The sequence below is a fragment of the Nicotiana sylvestris genome, chromosome 4, assembly GCF_000393655.2.
Source record: "Nicotiana sylvestris chromosome 4, ASM39365v2, whole genome shotgun sequence".
NCBI classification, from domain to species: Eukaryota; Viridiplantae; Streptophyta; class Magnoliopsida; order Solanales; family Solanaceae; genus Nicotiana; species Nicotiana sylvestris.
The window spans coordinates 180,415,132-180,437,485 of NC_091060.1; the positions used below are offsets into that span (position 1 = coordinate 180,415,132).

The 22,354-nt window shown below is 39.1% G+C and overlaps 1 protein-coding gene and 1 pseudogene across 4 annotated transcripts; both read left to right on the plus strand.

Moving 5' to 3' along the window:
* On the plus strand, window positions 1–15,024 carry LOC104238378 (DNA mismatch repair protein PMS1). Of its 4 annotated transcripts, XM_070172441.1 has the most exons (12): window positions 2–482; window positions 1,031–1,354; window positions 2,294–3,526; window positions 3,680–3,954; window positions 4,038–4,167; window positions 5,170–5,238; window positions 5,392–5,465; window positions 6,943–7,008; window positions 11,595–11,698; window positions 12,048–12,229; window positions 12,563–12,730; window positions 14,965–15,024. In XM_070172441.1, the coding sequence occupies exons 1-11, from the start codon at window positions 249–251 to the stop codon at window positions 12,692–12,694; spliced, it is 2,823 nt and encodes a 940-aa protein (XP_070028542.1). In that variant the 5' UTR covers window positions 2–248; the 3' UTR covers window positions 12,695–12,730; window positions 14,965–15,024. The 4 variants fall into 4 exon arrangements, with proteins under 4 accessions (XP_070028543.1, XP_070028542.1, XP_070028541.1 ...); XM_070172442.1 differs by lacking the exon at window positions 14,965–15,024 and having other exon boundaries at window positions 1–482; window positions 4,041–4,167; window positions 12,563–12,847; XM_070172440.1 differs by lacking the exon at window positions 14,965–15,024 and having other exon boundaries at window positions 12,563–12,847.
* The window catches only part of LOC104225058 (uncharacterized), a 24,008-nt pseudogene continuing 14,986 nt past the window's right edge, over window positions 13,333–22,354 (plus strand).

Below are 22,354 nucleotides of genomic sequence, written 5' to 3' on the forward strand. Positions count from 1 at the left end.
CTTACCTCTTTTCAATATATTTTATATCTCGGACAGGTTCTCTTTTGGCGGCAAATATTCTGAACAGTAATCAAATTGAAACCATAGGGTTTTGTTGCTTGGTTTGATTTCTGGTCCTTGGAGCTCCACTACTCAATAATCAGTTAAAAGCTTAAAAAATTGCAGATATGCATCCCTAAGTTCTCAGCATGAAGTCGATTTGATACCTTACAGGTACCGGCATTGCCCTGTAATTGAGCGCCATTGAAATGGACGGAGGACCAGCAGCTTCACCGTCGACTATAAAGCCCATAAACAAGGGCGTCGTGCATAGAATTTGTGCTGGTCAAGTTATTTTGGACCTTTCCTCCGCCGTCAAGGAGTTGGTTGAGAACAGCTTGGACGCCGGCGCCACCAGCATCGAGGTTTCGCTCAAAGACTATGGCGCTGAATCCTTCCAGGTTATCGACAACGGTTGTGGCATCTCGCCTCACAATTTCAAGGTCTCTCTTTGCCGTTCTATTTTCTGCTCTTGTCCTAAATTTTTGTCACTCTCTCTTCCATTTGCTTGTTATTTGTGAATAAGCCAGTAAAATCGTGTTTTGTGTGTGTCTCTCTGTGTGTGTGTGTGTATTATGCATACAGACACCCACACTTATGCGGTTATGCCTGTATATGTGTATGTGTGTAGGCTTTCTCCATACTACTATCTATTTTCAATCAATTTGTGTCTTGTGTGTGTTTTGTGTGTCTTTATGTATATGTGTATATGTGTCATGTGTGTGTTTTGTGTGTGTTTATGTAAATGTGTGTGCCAGTGTGTGTAATTGTGTATCTATATGTGGGGTGTTTCCTTATGTATCACATTTAAACTTTCTCTATGCTAATCTCTATTTTCAATCAAGGTTGTCTCTTGTCCTCTGTAGCTCCCTTGCTGCTGGTTTTCACTGTTTGTTAATATTTCTTAGTTTGTGCTGATTAAGTGCACTGTTTGTCGTGTTCATTGAGAATTGGTCTAATGGTACAAAGTGGTGTGTGTTTGGTTTTGAAGGTACTGACGCTAAAACATCATACCTCAAAACTATCAGATTTTCCTGATCTTCAGTCATTAGCGACTTTTGGATTTAGAGGGGAGGCATTGAGTTCACTTTGTGCTTTAGGGGATTTGATGGTTGAAACAAGAACAAAGAATGAGCAAGTGGCGACACTCTTGACTTTTGATCGTTCGGGCCTTCTGTTAGCTGAAAGGAACACAGCTCGCCAAGTTGGTACCACTGTCACTGTTAAGAAGTTGTTCTCCACTTTACCAGTGCGAAGTAAAGAGTTTCACCGCAACATCCGAAAGGAATATGGAAAGCTTATTACATTGCTGAATGTATGATGCCTTTAATCTGCATTATCTACTTGCCTTTGGCTACTGATTTCTTAGGAAGAATTTAATTGTAATTCAACAAAATAATTGAAGATCAAAATTTCAACTGGTGCCTTCAAATCTGTAGGACAGTTCGTGGTGGTATAATTCGATTCAGTTCAAGTTGGTTCAGACTTCAAGCTCCAAACTTTTATGTGTTACAGTAGCACTCCTGTCTTTGACATTTTGGAGGACATTGATTTTTAAACTTAGAAATTTGTTGAACATACTTATTTCAACCAAAAAAGGAAAAAAAAGAGTTAAAAGAAGAGAATTTTCTCACTATATTGGAAATATATTATTAATCATTCTATTTGAGGTATCTCGATAATGAATAATTATCTAACTGACACCGTATTGTAGATGAATTTGTATATTAGCAGTTGTGCTGTGTTTGTGCTGTAGTGTTTTTTGAATATTCTTTATATGTCTTCTAATTCTTCTTTTTTTCGATCGGAAATACTTAAAGTAAGTTGGAAATACCTGACTGAATTTGAGTCCCTTTATAAACTCAAATTCTAAGAGGGATGCAACTGTGTAAAATAGAGATCTTCCTTGGAAAATAAGGTTCCTGTCTATATAGAAGATTGGGTGCAATTTGTAGAGAACCATATTTTTGTGTAAGTTCTCTGCTTTTTTGGTATACATCATAAGGGAGATTTTCCCACTTTAATGAAATTGATTTACTTCATCAAAAAAACCCTTTGCTTCTGGCAATTCTAAGTCGCATTTTGCTATAACCTTGGTGACCAAATCATCCATGTTAGGCTTCTTATATAATTTTTTCTTGTCAATATTTTTAATCTTAATAAGAGATTATAGGCATGACATCCTGTTGAAGAAGTATTTTTATGCTTTAGTTGTTTAAGTTATTTAAATTTTTTGTCTTTCTTGCACTCCTAGGCCTATGCTGTTATTTCTAAGGGAGTCAGAATAGTTTGCACGAACACAGCTGTAAGAAATGCAAAGTCTGTAGTTCTGAAGACTCAGGGAAGTGGATCCCTGAAAGATAACATCATAACAGTATTTGGTATGAGTACCTTTACTTGTCTGGAGCCTCTTAAAGTATGTACTTCTGATGGTTGCACAGTTGAAGGATTCATTTCTAAGCCTGGTTATGGTAGTGGACGCAATATAGGGGATCGACAATACTTTTTTGTGAATGGACGGCCAGTAGATATGCCAAAAGTTGGCAAGCTTGTCAATGAGTTGTACAGAGGTGCAAACTCTCGACAATATCCCATTGCAATCATGGACTTCACGATCCCACCCAGAGCATTTGATGTCAACGTAACTCCTGATAAAAGAAAAATATTTCTGTCCGATGAAGGCTCCATATTGCATTCTTTGAGAGAAGCTTTAGAGAAGATATACTCATCAAATCATGCTAGTTATGCTGTTAATAGTTTCCAAGAGGTTTCTGAAGAAAAACATACATCCACTCATTCCCAACTCGAGGCCTTTCAGTTTCAATCCAAGCAATTATTGTCAGATAGCGATGATACTCAGGAAGGTGACTGCATTGGGGAGCTACATAAAGATGGCCACTATCTCAAAAAACCTCTAAAGGAATTAAAAGATACTTCTGTCACGGGCATGTTAAATGATGGAAACAGGTCAACAGAGAAACACTTCAGTCTTCGATTCCATGGAAAGAAGAAAGACAATCGCAGTTCCAGAAGTCCCTGGAAGGAAGTCGGAGGTCTGATTACTGCTGATGGACAAGCACTCACCCCAGGATCAAAAGATAAAAGCTGTATCGATAATGCACATTATGTGGATCATGCAACCATTGTCCAGTCATCACTCACCAAATTTGTTACAGTAAATAAGAGAAAGCACGAGAGTATGGGTACTGCATTATCTGAGGTACCTCTCCTGAGAAATAGATCGACTGTATGTCCTTCAGGAGAAGACAATTATTTGAAGGATACGACATCCTTAAGATCTCCAGATAATCCAGTTAAGGCTGATAAGTGTGATGAATTAACCAGTGATAAGTCTGGATCTTCCAAGTTCACAAAGATAGATAGATTTCTTCATCAAGTGAAGCAGTCAAGAACGGACACAGTCCTTGATCAAACAAATAATTTAATTCGGCCTGGAAATAGTATACAAAATGGAAAATTTGAGGAGGTAAGAGAGAACTAGTAGATATTTCCTTTCTGAGTTTTTCTAACTATCCTTGCTTTGTTGGATTAGAATTATAGTTGCAACAGGAGACAATTTCAATTCATTCTCTATGCTATTTTTGTTAGTCCTGTTAGTTTTGAACCATTTCATTTTCAGGAGCATGAGGTTCAAATGAACGAGTTATGTGTGACTGAATCGGTGCTTGTTAATTCTACTTGCAACAACATTCACGATGTGTCAGAAAATATGGTAGATGCTGTTTCTTTTGAACAACCTGCTAGTCTGACTTTGGATGCTCCTAAGGCTTCATCTGATTTAAAGATTGGTTCGACATTGCAATTTAGTGTGAACGACCTCATATCAAGAAGGAAGCAGAGACTGTCAAGATTGCAACTCCTTAATCGTACATCTCAAAGAATGAAAACAAAAATGTACTATACAGTAATTTCCTTTGACTTGGGAAAAGAGCTTTTGGTCTTTCAATTAGTTAAAAGAAATTCTTTAATGGCTTCAGTAGGGATTATGCTGCAGCTACCCTGGAGCTCACCGAATCAGAAAATGAAGTGGCCAAGGAAAAGGCTTTGATTGCTGCTACCAGTGAGCTGGAGAGACTTTTCAAGAAAGAAGATTTTACTAAAATGAAGGTCCAAAACTCATCCATTAGTATTCAAAAGCAAACCTGTATTATCATTTTAATCTGCCAATAAGTTTGTTTCCTGTTCTTGCTGGAAGGTAAGATTGTTTTAGGATCTCCATGGAGCATTCTTTTCTTTCATCCACACCCCTACCTTATTAGACCCCACCTCTAACAAAAAAAATTGCAGTTTTCTGATTTTTGTTTGCATCTGAATGTTTCAGTTAAATATTCCGTAGTTGGTTTGATTGAGGATATTGTGGCACTGGGGTGTTCTCACGCTGCATTGTTTTTTCCAGTCAATAGCACTTAGAAACGCCCCAATTGACATTCTTAGCATTCCTTGGTCCCAAATTGAATATGTCCACCTCTTTCTTCTGTGTCGTAAATAATATCATCTGCTTCTTTAAAGGTGTCAGTTCAAATCTTTTTCTTTTTTTCTTTGTTCGGATAAGGTACAGTTTAATTGTACCTTATAAACCCACTTCTTCACTCCGTAATGCAACTCTGAAGTGCAGTCTGAACATGTTCCCTCATTTAACGCTAGATAATACTCATTTTCAATTTCAGCTATTCTTTGTAAAATCAATCCAATCCAAGGCATGACAGGAGTCACTATTTGCATTTTGGAATTTGTCTGATCTCTTTTTCCTCTCTTTACACCATGAAACCTTCAGTGTTCTGACTTAAATTATTGTAACAGATTTGCTAGTCCATAATAAGTGATTTTTGTCGTCCTCTCTTGGATATGCTGATATAAACCTACTCTTTTGAACTTCTTAGTATTTGCAGAGCTGTTTTTGTGCTATATATCTGTAAAATGTGAGTTTTATTGCATGCTATTTGGTTGTCATACTTCCAACACTAAATGCGGTCAAGCACTAGTTTATTTACATGCAACTGGCAATCATTCCATGTCCGTGTTTACTTTTGTCATTAGTAGTTTAAGAAGAAATGCAGAGTTTTAGTATCAGCATTTGAAAATTCTCAACTTCAAAATTTGGTTATGCAGGTGATTGGGCAATTCAATCTTGGATTCATTATAGGCAGGTTGGATGAGGACCTTTTTATTATTGATCAGGTATTATTCCGTTGCTTTTGTATACTGACCTCTCTGTAGTAAAAGTAAATTAGTCTATCATTTGAGTTTGGTTTTTGAATGTTGCTTATGTGATTTGAATTGGATGATCTCTCTCTCTCTCTCTCTCTTTTTCATTTTTCTTTGGTTGGTCAGCATGCTGCAGACGAGAAGTATAATTTTGAGCGTCTGTCACAGTCAACTATCTTGAATCAGCAACCTTTGCTTCGGTGAGGGTCTTCATTCTCCTGCTATGTGTTTTGTGTAAGATTGTTTTTAAGTTCATAATGGATCAAGATAGATGCAATCCCTCCAACACAATAGTAGCTGGAAAATGATGTGTTTTTATTAAGCTAAATCTATACTGATGTTACTTTACTCGACCAAAAGAATAAATGGATTACCTTCTCTTTTTCCTTCTCAATAAGTCATTTTGCACGATAAAAAGAGCAGCATAAATTTTAAAAGCAGGGACTGGGAGAAGACTTTATTTTTGTCCCTTGTGTTTTGTTTCTTTAATTGCTTCTAATGGGATTTGAGCTACTTTTACTCGAAGCGACTAAACAAGTTTACATGCCAAATCATATCTTGATGCTTCAATCTTAAAGTAGTAACTTGTTATCTGGTTTGAGTTGGTGCAGGATTTGGTGAATGATTTTGTGATTATCTCTGCTTTTATCTTTCACCCGTAATGTGGGAAGTCACTAGATGTTGAAACTCGGAACAACTAGTGGATTAATCAAAATATTCTCTTCTTGGTGTCATGGCTAGATAATCTGAAAAGTAAGATCAGTAGGCCCGTATGGTTGATGTATGTCATAAGTTGGCTCATGCAGATGCTAGGTCAAAGTTATAATCCTCGTAATTCATCTTTTCCATATTTCATGCTAAAGATGATAAATTAGCATTTATGTTGGCCTCTCAAAATTGAGTTCATATCCCTCAACTACATTTACATTCTCCGGCTTGAAAATTTTGGACATTTCTCACAAATATGCCCCCCTCCCCAAAGAAGGGAGTCCCAAGACTCTGTCTCTTTTATGAAGATATGGCCCTTGGAACTAACTCAACCCAAAAGCTAACTCATGAGGGGAGGATTGCCGAAGACCACAACCCATTCCCTCAACCATTGTGAGACTTAACACTCCCCCACACGCTCAGAACTCGACTGCAGGGTGAATTGGGGCCCAAGATTGAAAAACACAACAACAGGGACCGATGGGTCTAGCTCTGTTACCTTGTGATAATATGGCCCTTGGGCTAACTCACGAGGGAAGGATTGCCCAAGACCATATAAGGAGATCACAACCCATTCCCTCAACCAATGTGGGACGTAACAGCACTGTAGTGGTGCAAGTTCTCAAATTGACATGCTACTCCATTTGACATGTTGATCTATTGAGAGTCATGCAATCTGTTCGGAATATTGCAGGTGAAATTACATGTTTATAAGTTATTTATGCATGATGACTAGTTGCTCTGATTGCTGAACCTTTATCGTTCTCCCATATCATCTGTTTTGTCCTGGCAACAGGGATGGGTTATGGGTTGTAATTAATATCAGTTATCTTTGAAGGTGTAATGCTATATTCTATAGTAGAATTGTTGTGGATTGGAGCTGCTGTAAGTTGTAATATTTCTTTTCTGCATCCCTCGAGAACTTTTTATTCCTGGCTCCAAATGTAATTCTTTCTTTCTTGAATCTAGGCCCTTGAAGATGGAGTTATCGCCTGAAGAAGAAATAGTTATTTCCATCCACAATGATACTTTTAGGTGATTGAGAATCCTTATTGCTCTTGTTTATGGTGAATTCTTATTGGCATTTCTTTTCATCATTTGGTTGTGTTTCTGCCTGAAAGATCTGCAGTATGGTTATGTTCAACTTCTGAGGTTAAGATGACATGATTTCAACCTTTGCATGCTATCCTTAACTTTATCAACCTGTTTGAAAAGTCAAAGGCATGACTGCACTGATGCTTAAGCCAATCAGTCAGTTGTTAGGGATAAGCAGTCCTTTACTTTTTAACTTAAATCAGAATAAATAAATATGTCATTTGTTGTTTAATTCTTTTATCTAGTTTGTCACATCACACTCTCTTCTTCATTTGGTTGGTCTAATGTTATGATTATCTTGTCCTCCCATTCTTTGCACCCTAACACATATTATCTTTTCCTCCCATTCTTTGCACTCTAACGCATATTTCTCCTGGCAAAAAATATGAGAGAAAAAAATTTGCTGGAATTTGTGGTGAAGTTCAAAGGGAAATCTATTTGGGGGGGGGGGTAGAGGCAAGGGTAGGAGGGCTTTGGCTATTTCTTAATGAAGTTGAGAATTATACGTTGGAATGTTAGGGGCATGAATGATAAAAAGAAAAGAAACTTGGTAGATTTGCTTTTCAGAAATTGGAACGCAGACATTGTTTGTCTTTTTGAAACAAAGATAAGTGGTCTAATTCAGGAAGGTATTAAACAAGTTGGGGTTGAATTGGAGGCTCAAGGAAATAGTGGGAGAATTGTGGTGTATTGGGACAAAAGGAGATGGAAATGCAAGGAGAAATTGTTGGACAGCATTCTGTTACTACTTTTATGGAGGAGGAAAATACTGGCTTTGACTGCACATTCACAGGGGTATATGCACCTTGTGATCGGAAGATAAGGAGGAGCTTGTGGAAAGAGATGGGTGCAATCTATGGCTTGATTTCACAGCCATGGGTTATTGTTGGAGATTTTAATGTGGTCAGATTTGAAGCAGAAAAGGAAGGGAATGCGAGAAGCACTAGAGCTATGAGGGAATTTTCCAGATTAATTGATGATTTATCTTTACTGGATCCTCCACTTCATGGTGGCAAATACACTTGGTTTAGGGGGGGAAATAGTACATGTGCCTCTAGAATAGACAGAATCCTCTTTTGCTGAACGATGGGATGAGCAATTTAAACTCTTAAAACAAAGAGTGTTGCCCAGGGTTACTTCAGACAATTGTCCCATTCTGCTAGAATGTGGGGATTGGAGTAAGGGAACGGGTTATTTTAAATTCGAGGACATGTGGCTTGAACATAAAGATTTCAGTGATTTGGCTGATAATTGGTGGAACTCATACAATGTACTTGGCAGAGCTGATGAAGTCCTGGCTAAAAAGCTGAAATTATTGAAAGAAGACTTGAAAAAGTGGAATAGAAAGATCTTTGGCAATCTGATAGAAAGGAAAATTAAGGCTTCGGAAAAAATAGAAGTCTTGGATCAAAGAGCAATTTTGACTCAAAGTTCTGATCAAGCTGAGGCTAAAAGGTGTGCTATCCAAAGTGAGCTAGAAAATATTGCCAAAGCAGAGGAAATGTCTTGGAGACAAAAGTCCAGATGTTTATGGATTGATCATGGAGATAGAAATACCAGTTTCTTTCATAAACAGGCAAATGTGCCTAAAAGGTACAACTGCATTGACAAGATTGTTATAGAAGGTGAATTGACTGAAGATGATATATTAATAAAGGAACATATTCTGGGATTTTATAAAAGTTTGTTTACAGAACCTGAAGCATGAAGGCAAAAATGATTAGGAGACGATCTAAGCAAGCTGACGGAGAAGGAGAAAGAATGGGTATAAAGATTTGTTACAATGGAAGAAGTGGAAACGGCTTATTTTAAGGGAGAGCTCCAGGTCCAGATGGTTTTAATCTCCACTTCTTTCAGAAATGTTGAAGTACAGTAAAAAATAATGTATGGAACACTAATTTTTTTTTCTTTTTTCAAGAAGGTAATTTCACTAAGAGTTTTAATGCTACATTTATTGCCTTGATACCAAAAAAGAAAGATGTTGGGAAATAAAAGACTACAGGCCAATTAGCTTCCTGGGAAGTGTATATAAAATAATTGCTAAACTGCTGGCAAAAAGGATCAAGGTGGTGATGGGAAATTTGATCTCTGATAATCAGAATGCTTTTATAAAGTGGAGGCAAATAGTTGATGCTTCTATGGTTGCAAATGAGCGTGTAGAGTATTTGATCAGAAACAAAAAGCAAGGAATACTCTATAAATTAGACCTAGAAAAGACATATGATCATATTAATTGGGCATGTGTATTGGATATCATGAGGCGGATGAATTTTGGTGAGAAATGGATAAAATGGATTGAATATTGCATCTCTACCGTAAGATTTTTAGTACTTATTAATGGAAGCCCACAAGATGCTAAAGAAAGCTGAACAATTGGGGTGGATTAAAGGCTTAAATATTGAAAGAAGGGGTGATGCAAGTTGTGTCATCTCGCATATTTTATATGCAGATGATTCCTTACTGATTTGTGAAGCTAAAGAAGAACAAGTCTTTTATCTCAAAGGGGTCCTACTAGTCTTTGAAGCAGTAACGGGTTTGAAGGTGAATTTGGCAAAGAGTAGCATGTTTAGCACTAATGCAGAACATTGTATAGGTGATCTTGCCGAGTTAATGGGCTGTGAAGTGGAGCAGTTATCAACATCTTATTTGGGGCTTCCATTGGGTGCTAGGAAAAACGAACAGAGGATCTGGCAAGCGGTAGTTGATAGGTGTTGCAAAAAATTGATTCCATGGAAAAAGCAATACTTATTCCTTAGAGGCAGACTCACCTTGGTTAGTAGTGTAATGGATGGGATTCCAACTTATTTGATGTCTTTATTTCAGATACCTGTGAGTGTGGAGAAGAAACTGAATACTATGAGGAGCAATTTTCTGTGGGAAGGTAATGCAGAAAAAAGGAAGTTACATCTGGTCAAATGGCAAAATGTGATGATTGTTAAGAAAGGAGGTGGACTGGGAGTTAGAAACTTGAGATTCCATAATAAAAGCTTGCTTATAAATGGTTATGGAGATATAATGATTGAAAAGAGAGCATCTGGAAGAATCTTATAAATGCCAAGTATGAGAAGAAGGAAGTATGGAGCCCTCCAGTTGTCATTATTTCCTCAAAGGGAGCACCTGGAGCAGCATAAGTAAACTGTGGAATGAATTTCAGCAACATGCTAAATTGAAGTTGGGAAAAGGGGGCAAAAATCAGATTCCGGTCTAAGTATGGGTGGGGATGTGAGCTTGAAAGACAGATTTCTGTCCTCATACAACTGCTCCCTCACTAAAGAAGGAAGTGTGGCTGAACATTATTCTTCCAATGGCTGGCAGATAAATTCTAGAAGAGATTTTAATGATTGGGAGATGGAAGAAGTTCGTCAATTTTTTTCAATTAATGGACACAGTTATGATAGAGGAAAATAAAGAGGACACCATGGCTCGGACAACAAGCGCAGATATGAAGTATTCTGTCAACAGTGACTATAAACTTCTTCAAAAACAAGCAGACCATTACGTATCTAATTGGCCATGGAAAATGCTATGGAGTACAAAGGCACCTGTTAAAGTAGCCTGCTTTGAGTGGTTAGTTATCAGAGAGGCCTGCTTAACTCGAGACAATTTGCAAAAAAGAGGTTTCAATTTAAGCAATAGGTGCTATCTGTGTGAAGAAGGTTTGGAATTAGTCAACCATCTGTTTATTCATTGTAAAATTGCAAAGCTATGTTGGGAGCTATTCTTGAACCTTTGTGGAGTTACTTGGGTTATGCCTTCAAGCATTAGAAATCTATTGGCTAGCTGGCAAGGACAGAAGATAAGAAAGGAAATGAGGCAGATTTGGAGAACTATCCAATTATGTAATTTTGGACCATCTGGAGTGAGAAAAACTATGTTTGTTTTGAGAACATAAGAAATCAGATTTCTAGAATCAAAACTCTTGTCTGCATAACTTGTTTTTTTGGTGTAAGAGGTGTATATTAGAAAACATGGATCAATATATGGAATTTTTGGATTTGCTAGGGAAGATGTAATTGGAGGTTTGTGTAGATGTTGTCTGGTGCTTTTATGTTTCTGTACTTGGTACTTTTTATCAATAAAACTTTACCTTGTCAAAAAAGAAAAAAAAATGTATGTTGTCTTCACTCTTTCACCTAACACACACGCGCACAAAGAGAGAGAGAGAGTATTACTGTTTCCCTTTTACCTATTTTCGGATATATCTAATTTGGTGAAGAAACTAAAAAAGAAAAGAAAAAGAAAACATTTCAAATGAGAATAAGAGTAAGAAAAGCCTTTTAGGTTTAAGTCAGATAGAAGTGCCAAAAATTAACAGTTGGAAGGTTCTTTATCTACTTAATCAAATAGAGGTCAACGAAATAAATAGATCTTGTAATATAGCAGTCAAAATGCAGTCCACAGAATCATCTTGGCATCTGGCACTTCTCTGTTTGATAAACTACTAATCATATTAGCTTAAAAACTATTTGGTGCGATATGTCCTCTCTTAAGTGATGACAATATCATTTCTGTCTTTGGGCTCGCAGGAGAAATGGATTTCTATTGGAAGAGGATCTGCATGCTCCTCCAGGGCATCGATTTAAGCTAAAAGCAGTTCCCTTCAGCAAAAATATAACTTTTGGAGTCGCAGGTAATCACTCAGATGCATTCCATACCTTCCATGAACTTGAAGGTCTGCAGGACATTGGTCAGTGTTTCATCTTTGTGTTGCAACTTCACAAACGACCACACAAGTTGGCAATCCTTGATAAGATAGCTAAGAAGAGCGTCATAAAAAAATAACTAAAGAGAGAACTTCATAATCTGGAATGCGCTTTGCATTACTGGACAAATTTCCCTTTGGTCATTCTATTGACAGTTGGGCCTGATGTAATCTACAGAATGTAAGGGGGGACAAGTCGTGTTAGCTCCTGCATCTGCTTTATTGCATTAAGAAACTTTGGCTCATCTTTTTTTAAAATACTTTATTGTCCTTGCAGATGTGAAAGAACTCATTGCGATTCTTGCCGATAGTCAGGAAGAATGTTCCATGATGGGTACTTATAAAGACGATACTGCCAATTCACTATGTCCTCCTAGAGTTCGTGCAATGTTGGCATCACGTGCCTGCAAATCATCTATTGTTATTGGAGATCCACTTGGGAGAAATGAGATGCAAAAGGTATTTTTGTCCATTTTACCGTGGTCTTGAAATTTATGCTCATATCATAGTATCTTTGGTATCATCCTCTCTGCGTTGCACTTCTGCAATTGTCTAGCTTAATATAGAAGGGAAAAAAGGTAAAAAGAATTTTGGCCAAATACTATTTCTAGTTTCGAAGTGTTTGTTTGATAGTTTATGCTAAAAAAGCTATATTTTTTCTCCAAAACTCTGAAAAACATTTCATATTTCTGAAAACTTGCTTGAGAACAGCTATCAGGAGTTTTTGGTCAAAAATTGTTCTTCTTCCCTCTGGTTGCTTCATGACCCGAGATATAAAATTCATTGTTTCAGATACTTGACAATCTATCACGACTCAAGTCTCCGTGGAATTGTCCACATGGTAGACCAACAATGCGTCACTTGGTTGATCTGAGGACTGTACATAGAAGAATAGAAGCGGATGAGAATGAGACCGCCTTATAAACTCCAGTTGGTAACACAGCCACCAAACTGAAGCGGGTACTTCTTTCTGTAAATTATTGGAAACCTGTAAATCAAGGCTGCATTTTGCCTAGAATTATCAAAATGTCGAGGAATTAATTGAGAACACAGAAAGGGTCTTTTGCTTTCCATCTACTTCGTTTTATACATTCCTTTTTTCGTTTTTGTTTAAAGAGCGATCTTTATTACTTACCTTTCTTGCAAACACTTTATCTTGTTCCTTTAACGGTGTTTATTTCTTTGTTTGTTCGATTTTCTCCATTTCCACAATGAGCAGGAGGTTTAATTAACTGATTGAGTGGATTCTCAAGTTACACTTCCTTGAAATGCGCAAGTATGGAAGGCTGAAACTGTGCCAACAATTGCTTGCCAGAAAGAGAATTTATTGTGTCACCAGTCAGATGAAGAGTCAATGAGCCAAAGCCTTGATCTTAAATTAATTAAAATCTGTTAAGAAACTTAGCTCAAAGTAATAATATAAAACAAGAAAATAGACAAGAATGTAGGGAGCAGGAGATGAGAGATTCTTATTGAAATATGTACAATGTGATGCCCAAACCCTATATTTATAGGATGATATTTAGGTAATACAAAGGGATGTCATGGTAAATTTTGAGATAATGGGGAAAGATGATGGAGGAGGTTATGGAGGTGTGGGAGTTACAACCATAATGGTAAGAAGTAGTGAGAGGTTAATATAGAATATTAGGAGTAACTTCTTTAGGAGACATCCACTACATAATATAATATTTCATAACACTCCCCATTGGATTTCTATAGATAATGTGCCTCATTAAAACATTACTAAGAAAAAACCCTGTGGGAAAAAATCTTAGTGAAGCAAAAAGAGTACACATATCTTGGAATACGCATTATGTTACATCTCGCGTTTTTCGTACGTTAAAGTTTCGTCTTCAGTTAATTGACATAAACTCGGGGATGAGATTATCTTTGAGGTTAGCGTATTTATGCTATTTATAACACGCAATAACTACCATAAAGGAAAGGGTACACGAATTAAAGAAAATGAGTTTCGTTGAAGGTTGTCGAATTTAGATAAAATCCGGTCCGAGCTATAATACCCGATACTTATGGACTAGTACCATACAAGGTACCATATGACCACAATAGTATGATGTAGAAGGTGTATTAAAAATGAGTAGTATTTTAAGTAAGTTGAGATAATTCTTAATTATATGGGTAATTGGTTAATTATTGGGTAATGGGATATTACCTAATTAATTAGGGATATATGTGATAATGACTAAATGTGGCAGCCCCTCCATTTAAAATAAGTGACTAATGATCTTAATTGAAAGGTGGCATCATAAGTAACAAAGTAAGTCATGTAGTATTTGGCTTCATTGGACTTAAAGAAACAAAGTAAGAGATCTTATAACATTTTTCCTAATTCAAACATTTCAAACCGACGTCCCTCAATCTAGCAAGTTTCTGTAAGAAATCTTATAACACCTTCCTAATTCAAACATTCAAACAGACGCTATAATCTAGCAAGTTTCAATAAAATTTCTTGCAACAAAACAATTCCAACAAGAATTTTGAAATCATAGCAACGTAAAATTTTGTTGTTCTAAAGGAGTACAGTGCAACCTTTTTCAAGAATATCATACGGATTTTTCCCGCCTCCAAGTATGTTAAGGCTAAGCCCTTTCTTCATTTTGGCATGATCTCGTAATTACACGAGTTTGATAATGAGGCATAAAGAAAAATTCATATCCCGAAATTTATGTATATTTTCCTAGTCTTGTAAGTTACAATATTCTCCTTATCGGGACTTCAAATTCAATTGAGTATTTCCTTTTTTTCCCAGTCATGAGAGCAGAGAATTTATTTATATAGTATTACAGTATTTTCATTACCATCGAGCTATAATCGATAGGCAGACCCTTATTGGGCAACCTATGATCAGATGGTAAATTATATACCGAGCCTACTGTGGTTGAGCGCCTATGAGCGAGCCTAGTTGGTCGAGATACAACGCCTAATATGGCCGAGCGCCTATGAGCGAGCCTACTATGACAGAGCAGTTATATATATATATATACCCCGAGCCTTATAGGGTCGGAAAACTATTTTACTTGCTATATTGAAAGAGTTGAGTCGGTATCAGCAGGTAAGCATATGTTCAGATTATTAGTTTAGTTTTAGCTTTCTATATATTGCCTTACATACTCGGTACATTATTTTGTACTGACGTCCCTTTCTGGGAGCGCTGCATTTCGTGCGTGCAGGTTCAGACAGACAGACGGGTAGACCTCCTCAGTAGGTGTTGCCCGAGTTCAGCTTTATTGGTGAGCTCCCCGCCCTTCGGAGTTGCCGGGTCTATAAGTTTTGTGTATATCTTGTGTATGCATGTAGATAGGTTATGGCTAGGTCGGGGCCCTGTTCCGATCACCGTACATCCATCGGTAGAGGCTTGTAGACATATTCTGTCAGTTAGTGCAGTATATAGGGCTTGTAGGCCCTGTACGTATATTTTGTTGGCTTGTCAGTTATAGTAGTTATAACGGCCTTGCCGGCCCAGCTTTATGTTGACATTTAGTCAGCGTTAGTCTTTATTCAGTTTTATATTTTGCTTCGCAAATTGTCTTGTAATGTGGTCCCTGGCTAAAGTATGACATTATATGTCCAGAATTCTTGAGTCGCAAGTTGGTACGCAAGGATAGATGAGGCACCGGGTGTCGGTTTTGCCCCCAGGCTCGGGGTGTGACAAAAGTGGTATCAGAGCAGTTCTTTCATAGGGAGTTTACAAGCCGTGTCTAGTAGGGTCTTGTTTATAGATGTGTGGTGCACCACATTATATAAGTAGGGGACTACAAGGCATTTAGGCTTGGCTACCCTTCTTTCAAATCTAAATCGTGTTGTAGAACTGAGTTATAGGAAATTTGAGTTAAACTTACGTGTTGGCGTTTGCATGCACAAATGACGATAACTAGGAAGGCTACGGCTAGCCAGAGGAGAGAGACAGTAGTAGGTGAGGGGACCAACAGGGTACCCCCAGTAGATGGGCCCAATCGGAGGCCCAGGGAGAGACCCCTACTCAGCCATTACCGGCTCTTCCGCCGCCTGAGGAGATTCCTAGGGAGACCGTACATCCAGTTCTCCCTCCGCTTCTATCAGATCAGGACTTGAGGAGAGCGGTGCATTTGTTGGCACAGTTGGTCGCTACCCAGCAACAGGCTAGGGCATCCGCTAGTGCAGGACCTTCTGAGGGATCTGAGAGTTCAAGGGTCCGAGAGTTTATTGCTTTGGGTCCCCCAGAGTTCACTGGGACAAATCAGAGGTATGACTCGCAGGATTTCATAGATCAGCTTCACAGGATCTTTCGGGTTATGCATGCCACGGAGAAAGAGGCAGTTGAGCTAGCAGTTTTTTGACTCAAAGATATAGCCATCCTTTGGTACGAGGGATGTGAAAGATCCAGGGGACGTGATGCACCTCTCGCTATTTGGGAGAATTTTTCAGATGCCTTCCTTGACCAGTACTTACCGCGGGAGATCCGACAGGCCCGAGTCGATTAGTTTCTAGCCCTCAAGCAGGGCAATATGAGTGTTCGAGAGTATAGTCTCCGTTTTGACTCATTGGCCAGATATGCACCATCTATAGTTGCTACTATGCGGGACAAGAGCCACAAGTTTATAGCAGGGTTGGCCCTAGAGTTGACCGAGGCATATGCCACCGCTGCATTACAGGATAGTATGGATATCTCCCAGATTCAGGCATTTGCCCAGAATATAGAAAGGGGTAGGCGTCGGCAGCAGGGTACGGAGAGGATTGAGTCAGGGCAATGTAAGAGGATGAGATTTGCCAGATCTCAGGAGCAGTCTCACGGTAGTTATAGGCCCTAGTACTTCGAACGACCACCTAGACCTCCGCCACCCCAGTCACAGGGTTACACGTATGACCGTTATATTCAGTCAGGACCGGGTGAGTGCTCCCAAGCGTCAAGTTTGCAGCGACAACGAGGTTTGGGGTAGATATGGCCATTTTCGCCGCAGTGTGCCATCTGCGGTAGAGGACACTTGGGCCAATGCCGAGCCGGTTTAGATGCTTGTTATACATGTGGACGTCCAGGGCATATGATGCGAGATTGCCCAAATAGAGATTTTGGGGGGGGTTGTCGCAACCGGCGAATTCAGCAATAGGATCATCCATGTCCGTGCATCCTTCAGGGCGCGAGTCTCAGTCTTCGACTGGTAGAGGTTGATGCAGAGGTGGAGGTTCCAGTTCAGGTGGTAACCAGAATCGTAGCTATGCGTTAGCGGGTCGACAGGACCAGGAGTCTTCACCAGACGTTGTGACAGGTATGTTGACCATTTGTTCTCTTGATGCTTATACCTTGATAGACCCAGGATATCTACTTTATCGTGTATTACCCCATTTGTCGCGGGGAAATTTGGTATAGTGCCTGAAATACTAAGTGATCCTTTTGCGGTATCTACACCGATCGGAGAATCTATTATTGCTAGACGGGTTTATCGAGGTTGTACGGTGTCAGTTTGTGGTCGTCAGACCTCAGCCGACCTAGTTGAGCTAGAGATGTTGGATTTTGATGCTATCATGGACATGGACTGGTTGGCAGCTTGCTATGCCACTGTTTTTTTTGTGTGTGTATGATGTGTACACATTAGTTATCTGAATGTATACTTGTCGGAAGTAATCTACACAGGCCTTACCCAACCTACCCACGCTCATTTAACCCATATCCTTGTTCTTTCTTTTTATACTACACAAATATCTGGAGAAAGGTTTCATAAGACCCAGTACCTCATTTTGGGGTGCACCGGTACTATTTGTACGGAAGAAAGACGGCTCGCTGAGGATGTGTATCGATTATAGGCAACTGAACAAGGTAACTATTAAGAATAAGTATCCACTTCCAAGGATAGACGACTTGTTTGATCAGTTGCAGGAAGCTAGATGCTTTTCAAAGATAGATTTGAGGTCGGGTTACCACCAGGTCAGAGTTCGGGAGAAAAATATTCCCAAGACAGCTTTCAGGACCCGATATGGCCACTTCGAGTTCCTTGTCATGTCCTTTGGGTTGACGAATGAACCTGCCATATTTATGGACTTGATGAATAGCCTATTCCGGCCATATTTAGATCTGTTCGTGATAGTCTTTATTGATGATATTCTGGTTTATTCACGTTCAGAGGATGAGCATGTGGACCACCTGCGAGCGGTACTCCAAACCCTCCGTGATAGTAAATTATATGCTAAGTTTCTAAATGTGAGTTCTGGTTGAAGTTTGTAGCATTCTTAGGGCACGTTGTATCCGATGGAAGTATAAAGGCAGACACTCAGAAGATTGAGGCTGTGAAATCCTGGCCTAGACCTACCACTCCAACAGAGGTTCGTAGCTTTCTAGGCTTAGCAGGATACTACCGGAGGTTCGTAGAGGGTTTTTCTTCTCTTTCGGCACTATTAACGAAGTTGAGGCAGAAAGCAACTAAGTTTCAGTGGATGGAGGCTTGCGAGCGGAGTTTCCAGGAGCTTAAAACCATGTTGACTTTAGCGCCAGTTCTAGCGCTTCCAGAAGGTCCAGATGGTTATGCCATATATTGTGATGCCTCAGGTGTCGGGTTAGAATGTGTCCTGATGCAACATGGGAAAGTAATTGCGTATGCTTCAAGGCAGTTATGGAAGCATGAGCGGATTTATCCGACCCACGACCTCGAATTAGCTGCGGTTGTCCATGCACTTAAGATATGGCGGCATTATTTATATGGCGTTCATGTTGATATATTCACAGATCATAAAAGCCTGCAATACATCTTCAAGCAAAAAGAGTTGAATTTGCGACAGAGGCGATGACTTGAGTTATTGAAAGATTACGATGTTAACATTCTCTACCATCCAGGAAAAGCTACTGTTGTAGCAGATGCCTTAAGTCGCTGATCTATGGGTAGCCTAGCACATGTAGAGGCCGAAAAAAGACAATTAACTAGGGAGATTGATCAATTGGCTTGTTTGAGGGTTCGGTTGGTAGACTCTGGCAATGGTGGAGTTGTACTCCAAAATACTGCAAAATCATCTCTCGTAGCTGAAGTAAAGGAGAGGCAGTACGAGGACCTAGAGTTGGTCGAGTTGAGAGAGCGAGTTTCGTAGCAGAAGAAGCCGTTGTTAGAACTCAAGGGAGATGGGGTTCTCAGATACATCGGTCGTTTGTGTGTTCCAGATGTAGCAGGGCTACGAGACATGATTATGTCAGAGGCACATTATTTGTGGTACTCTATTCACCTGGGTCGACGAAGAAGTATCATGACATTAAGGATGTGTATTAGTGGAGCGATATGAAGAACATTGCTGAGTATGTCGCTCAGTGTCCTAGTTGCCAGCAGGTGAAGATAGAGCACCAGAAGCCTGGAGGGCTAATGCAGACTATAGAGATCCTGACATGGAAATGGGAGGCGATAAACATGGACTTTATCACGGGTTTACCTCGTTCTCATCGTAAGATCGATTCCATATGGGTGATAATCGATAGGTTCACGAAATCAGCTCATTTCCTACCGGTCAGATCTACATATACAACAAAAGATTATGCAAAATTATATATTAAAGAGATAGTGCGACTACACGGAGTACCAATATCTATTATATCTGACCGTGGGCCCAGTTTACAACACATTTTTGGAGATCATTTTAGAAAGGTCTAGGGACTCAGGTGAATCTCAACACAACTTTTCATCCACAAACTGATGGGCAAGCCGAGCGCACAATTCGGACGCTCGAGGATATGTTACGAGCATGTGTGTTGGATTTTAAAAGTTGGAATGAACATCTACCTCTTATCGAGTTTGCATATAATAACAGTTACCACTCCAGTATCCAGATGGATCCGTACGAGGCTTTGTATGGGCTTAAGTGCAGATCTCGTATAAGGTGGTTTGATGTTGGAGAATCTAGGTTACATGGGCCAGATCTAGCAGGCCATAGAAAAAGTAAAGCTTATCCGGGAGCGACTGTTGATAGCTCAGAGTCGTCAGAAGGCATATTTTGACGTGCAGCGACGAGATTTAGAGTTTGGAGTTAATAATTGGGTATTCTTAAAGGTGTCACCTATGAAGGGTGTGATGAGGTTTGGCAAGAAATGCAAACTTAGCCCATGTATTGGGCCTCATTCGGAGAGTGGGCCAAGTAGCTTATAAGTTATAATTGCCCTCGAAATTGGAGTCTGTCCATCCGGTTTTTCACGTAACTATGTTACGGAAGTGCATTGGCGATCCTACCCGAGTGGTTCCCACAGATGATGTACAGATTACAGAGGACTTGTCATACGAGGGAATTTCAGTTGCAATCCTAGACCGACAAATCCGCAAGCTACAGAATAAAGAGGTAGCCTCCATGAAGGTCTTATGGAGAAGCAAGAATGTGGAAGAGATGACATGGGAAGCGGAGGAAGAAATGAAGTCTAACTACCCCCACCTATTTCAAACTGAAGATATGACTCGAGGTGGGTGACAGAAAGGAAAACATTTTTGGTTGAGCCTCGACCTCAAGAACAACAGAGATATCATTTCGATGGGGAAATAGAGAATGGGATTAATGTTGCATTTCTATATACTTGTATGAGGTATAATGATATGACTCAGTTCGAGGGCTAGATCATAGTGGAAAGACATGATTTACCGTCATTGTTCGTTCGTGCAATTCAAACAATTTTAATTCACTAGGACATGTATGACAGTTCATTTCATCTCTTGACTTGCTGACAGAACATATGCAAAATGACTTAAAATCAGGAGAAAAAAGCTTGTGTAAGGGGGAGGGGGTGAGGGGGAAAGAAAGTAAAACATTTTTGGTTGAGCCTCGACCTCAAGAACCACAGAGATATCATTTCGATGGGGAAATAGAGAATGGGATGGAAACTTGGCTGCAAATTTTCAATCTTAGCTGGGATGTCCCTCTACCCTTTACCTCGTCCCTTAGGGATTTTGTTAGTTTGCTCGTGTAGACCCACCGCAAGCCAAATTAGAAGTAAACAGGGAGGTGCTTGATGGCAGGCTCAGCCGCTCAGGGCAATCCAATCTAAACTTTTGCAAAATTTTCAATGATCATATGGAGGGTGGTCAGAATATTTGAAGAGTAATCTATCAACTTCACTGCTGGCTATAGTTACCTGAGAGTGATTTTGCAGTATTAAGTGAAATGGGAGGGACGAGTACTCAGAACATTTTTGTTATTGTTGATGTACGAGGTTAATGTAATTGAACTTTCTTTATCCTGCAGTTAATTTTTTCCTCTTTAATATACCATCTAGGGTTCAATTGCCAAAGATGTCGACCCTGTGAAAGAAAGTTCAAAGCCAGGGAGAGCTAGTGTATTTGCTAAACGTGCTGCACAAGCAGCGGCACTGCATCTTAATAAGAAGCCAGCTTCAAGTGTTGAGGCCGATATAACTGGTGGTTCAACGATTAGTTCTCATGCTCAGCCCAAGCAGGAGGCATCTACTGCCTCGTCAAAAAACTACACTTTCAAAAAAGGTAATTGTTGCTCTCGTAGCGAGAATGCTTTTTAAGGCCTCTCTCTCTCTCTCTCTCTCTCTCTTCCTTTGATAATGACACAAAACATCATTTCATATTTTATATATGTTGGGTTAGAAAATATCCTGTTGTGGTGGAAGTTTTATGCTTAATGCTAGGACCTGTCATTTTGACATGTGACAGAGTGAAGTATGTTGGATCTTCATCAGGCTTTTCTCCGCTGCAAACACCTTTAAGGTAAGTGCAATAAGTTCTGTTAAAAATCTTTTTCCTGTGAGATGTTAGTTCAGTTCTCTCATTGATTCTTATATATGCTATGCTTGAGGTTGCATTTTGAATCATTTCCATCTGTTAACTTACTGTTTAATTGTGATGTCTTATTCAAGTCTTCATATGGATAGAATTACGGACTTCCACAATTAACCTGAGTATTCTCTGATATTTACTATGTACTACTTTTAGACACATAATTTACGTGATTGGCTAGTGCAGTTGCCTAACTTTCTTAGGGCAGCCTATAATGTGCTACCCGAGGAGTTGATCTTAGTACCTCACCGATGGCCGTTTACTTGAATTTCTGATTTGGATCATTTGTATGGATCAGTTGGAACATTAGTCAATTCTGTAATTGAGTTAGTGGTTGCTTATTAGCCCTAGTACTCTATCTATTTATTTGTATGAATTAAGTGGTCTTATGTGCCTATGAAAGATCTTCCATAGTCCACTTTCTGAAATTACGACTCTGTATAATCGGTAATATCTTCAAAAGTTTCCTTGAACCATTATGGAAGATAATCTGTAATATCTACAAAAGTTTCATGGAACCATTATGGGCCAAATTTTATTCAGAAGGTCCAATTAGAGATAAAAATTTGAACTTTTCTTAATAACACGCTTAAATCATAATTTCTGTTTGATTTATGTAATTTAAAGTGCTGTGAACAAGTTAAAACATTTGAAATCTTTTGATTCCTTACCTTAGCCTTATCCTTTCTCTAAATGTGAAAATAAAATAGGAACATGGGTATAAACATTTTAGTCATGAAAGGCTTATAAATAGTTTTGAAAGTACCTTATTGAAAAACAATAAAATTTAAATGTTTTGGATAATGTCGGTAAATATGAGCACTTA

What these genes read in the sequence shown, in the direction of transcription:
- LOC104238378 (XM_070172441.1), top strand. Translation starts at nt 249, where the DNA reads ATGGACGGAGGACCAGCAGCTTCACCGTCGACTATAAAGCCCATAAAC. An exon ending in TCTCGCCTCACAATTTCAAG is followed by an intron (nt 483 to 1,030) that starts GTCTCTCTTTGC and finishes TTGGTTTTGAAG; the next exon opens with GTACTGACGCTAAAACATCA. An exon ending in GGAGAAATGAGATGCAAAAG is followed by an intron (nt 12,230 to 12,562) that starts GTATTTTTGTCC and finishes TCATTGTTTCAG; the next exon opens with ATACTTGACAATCTATCACG.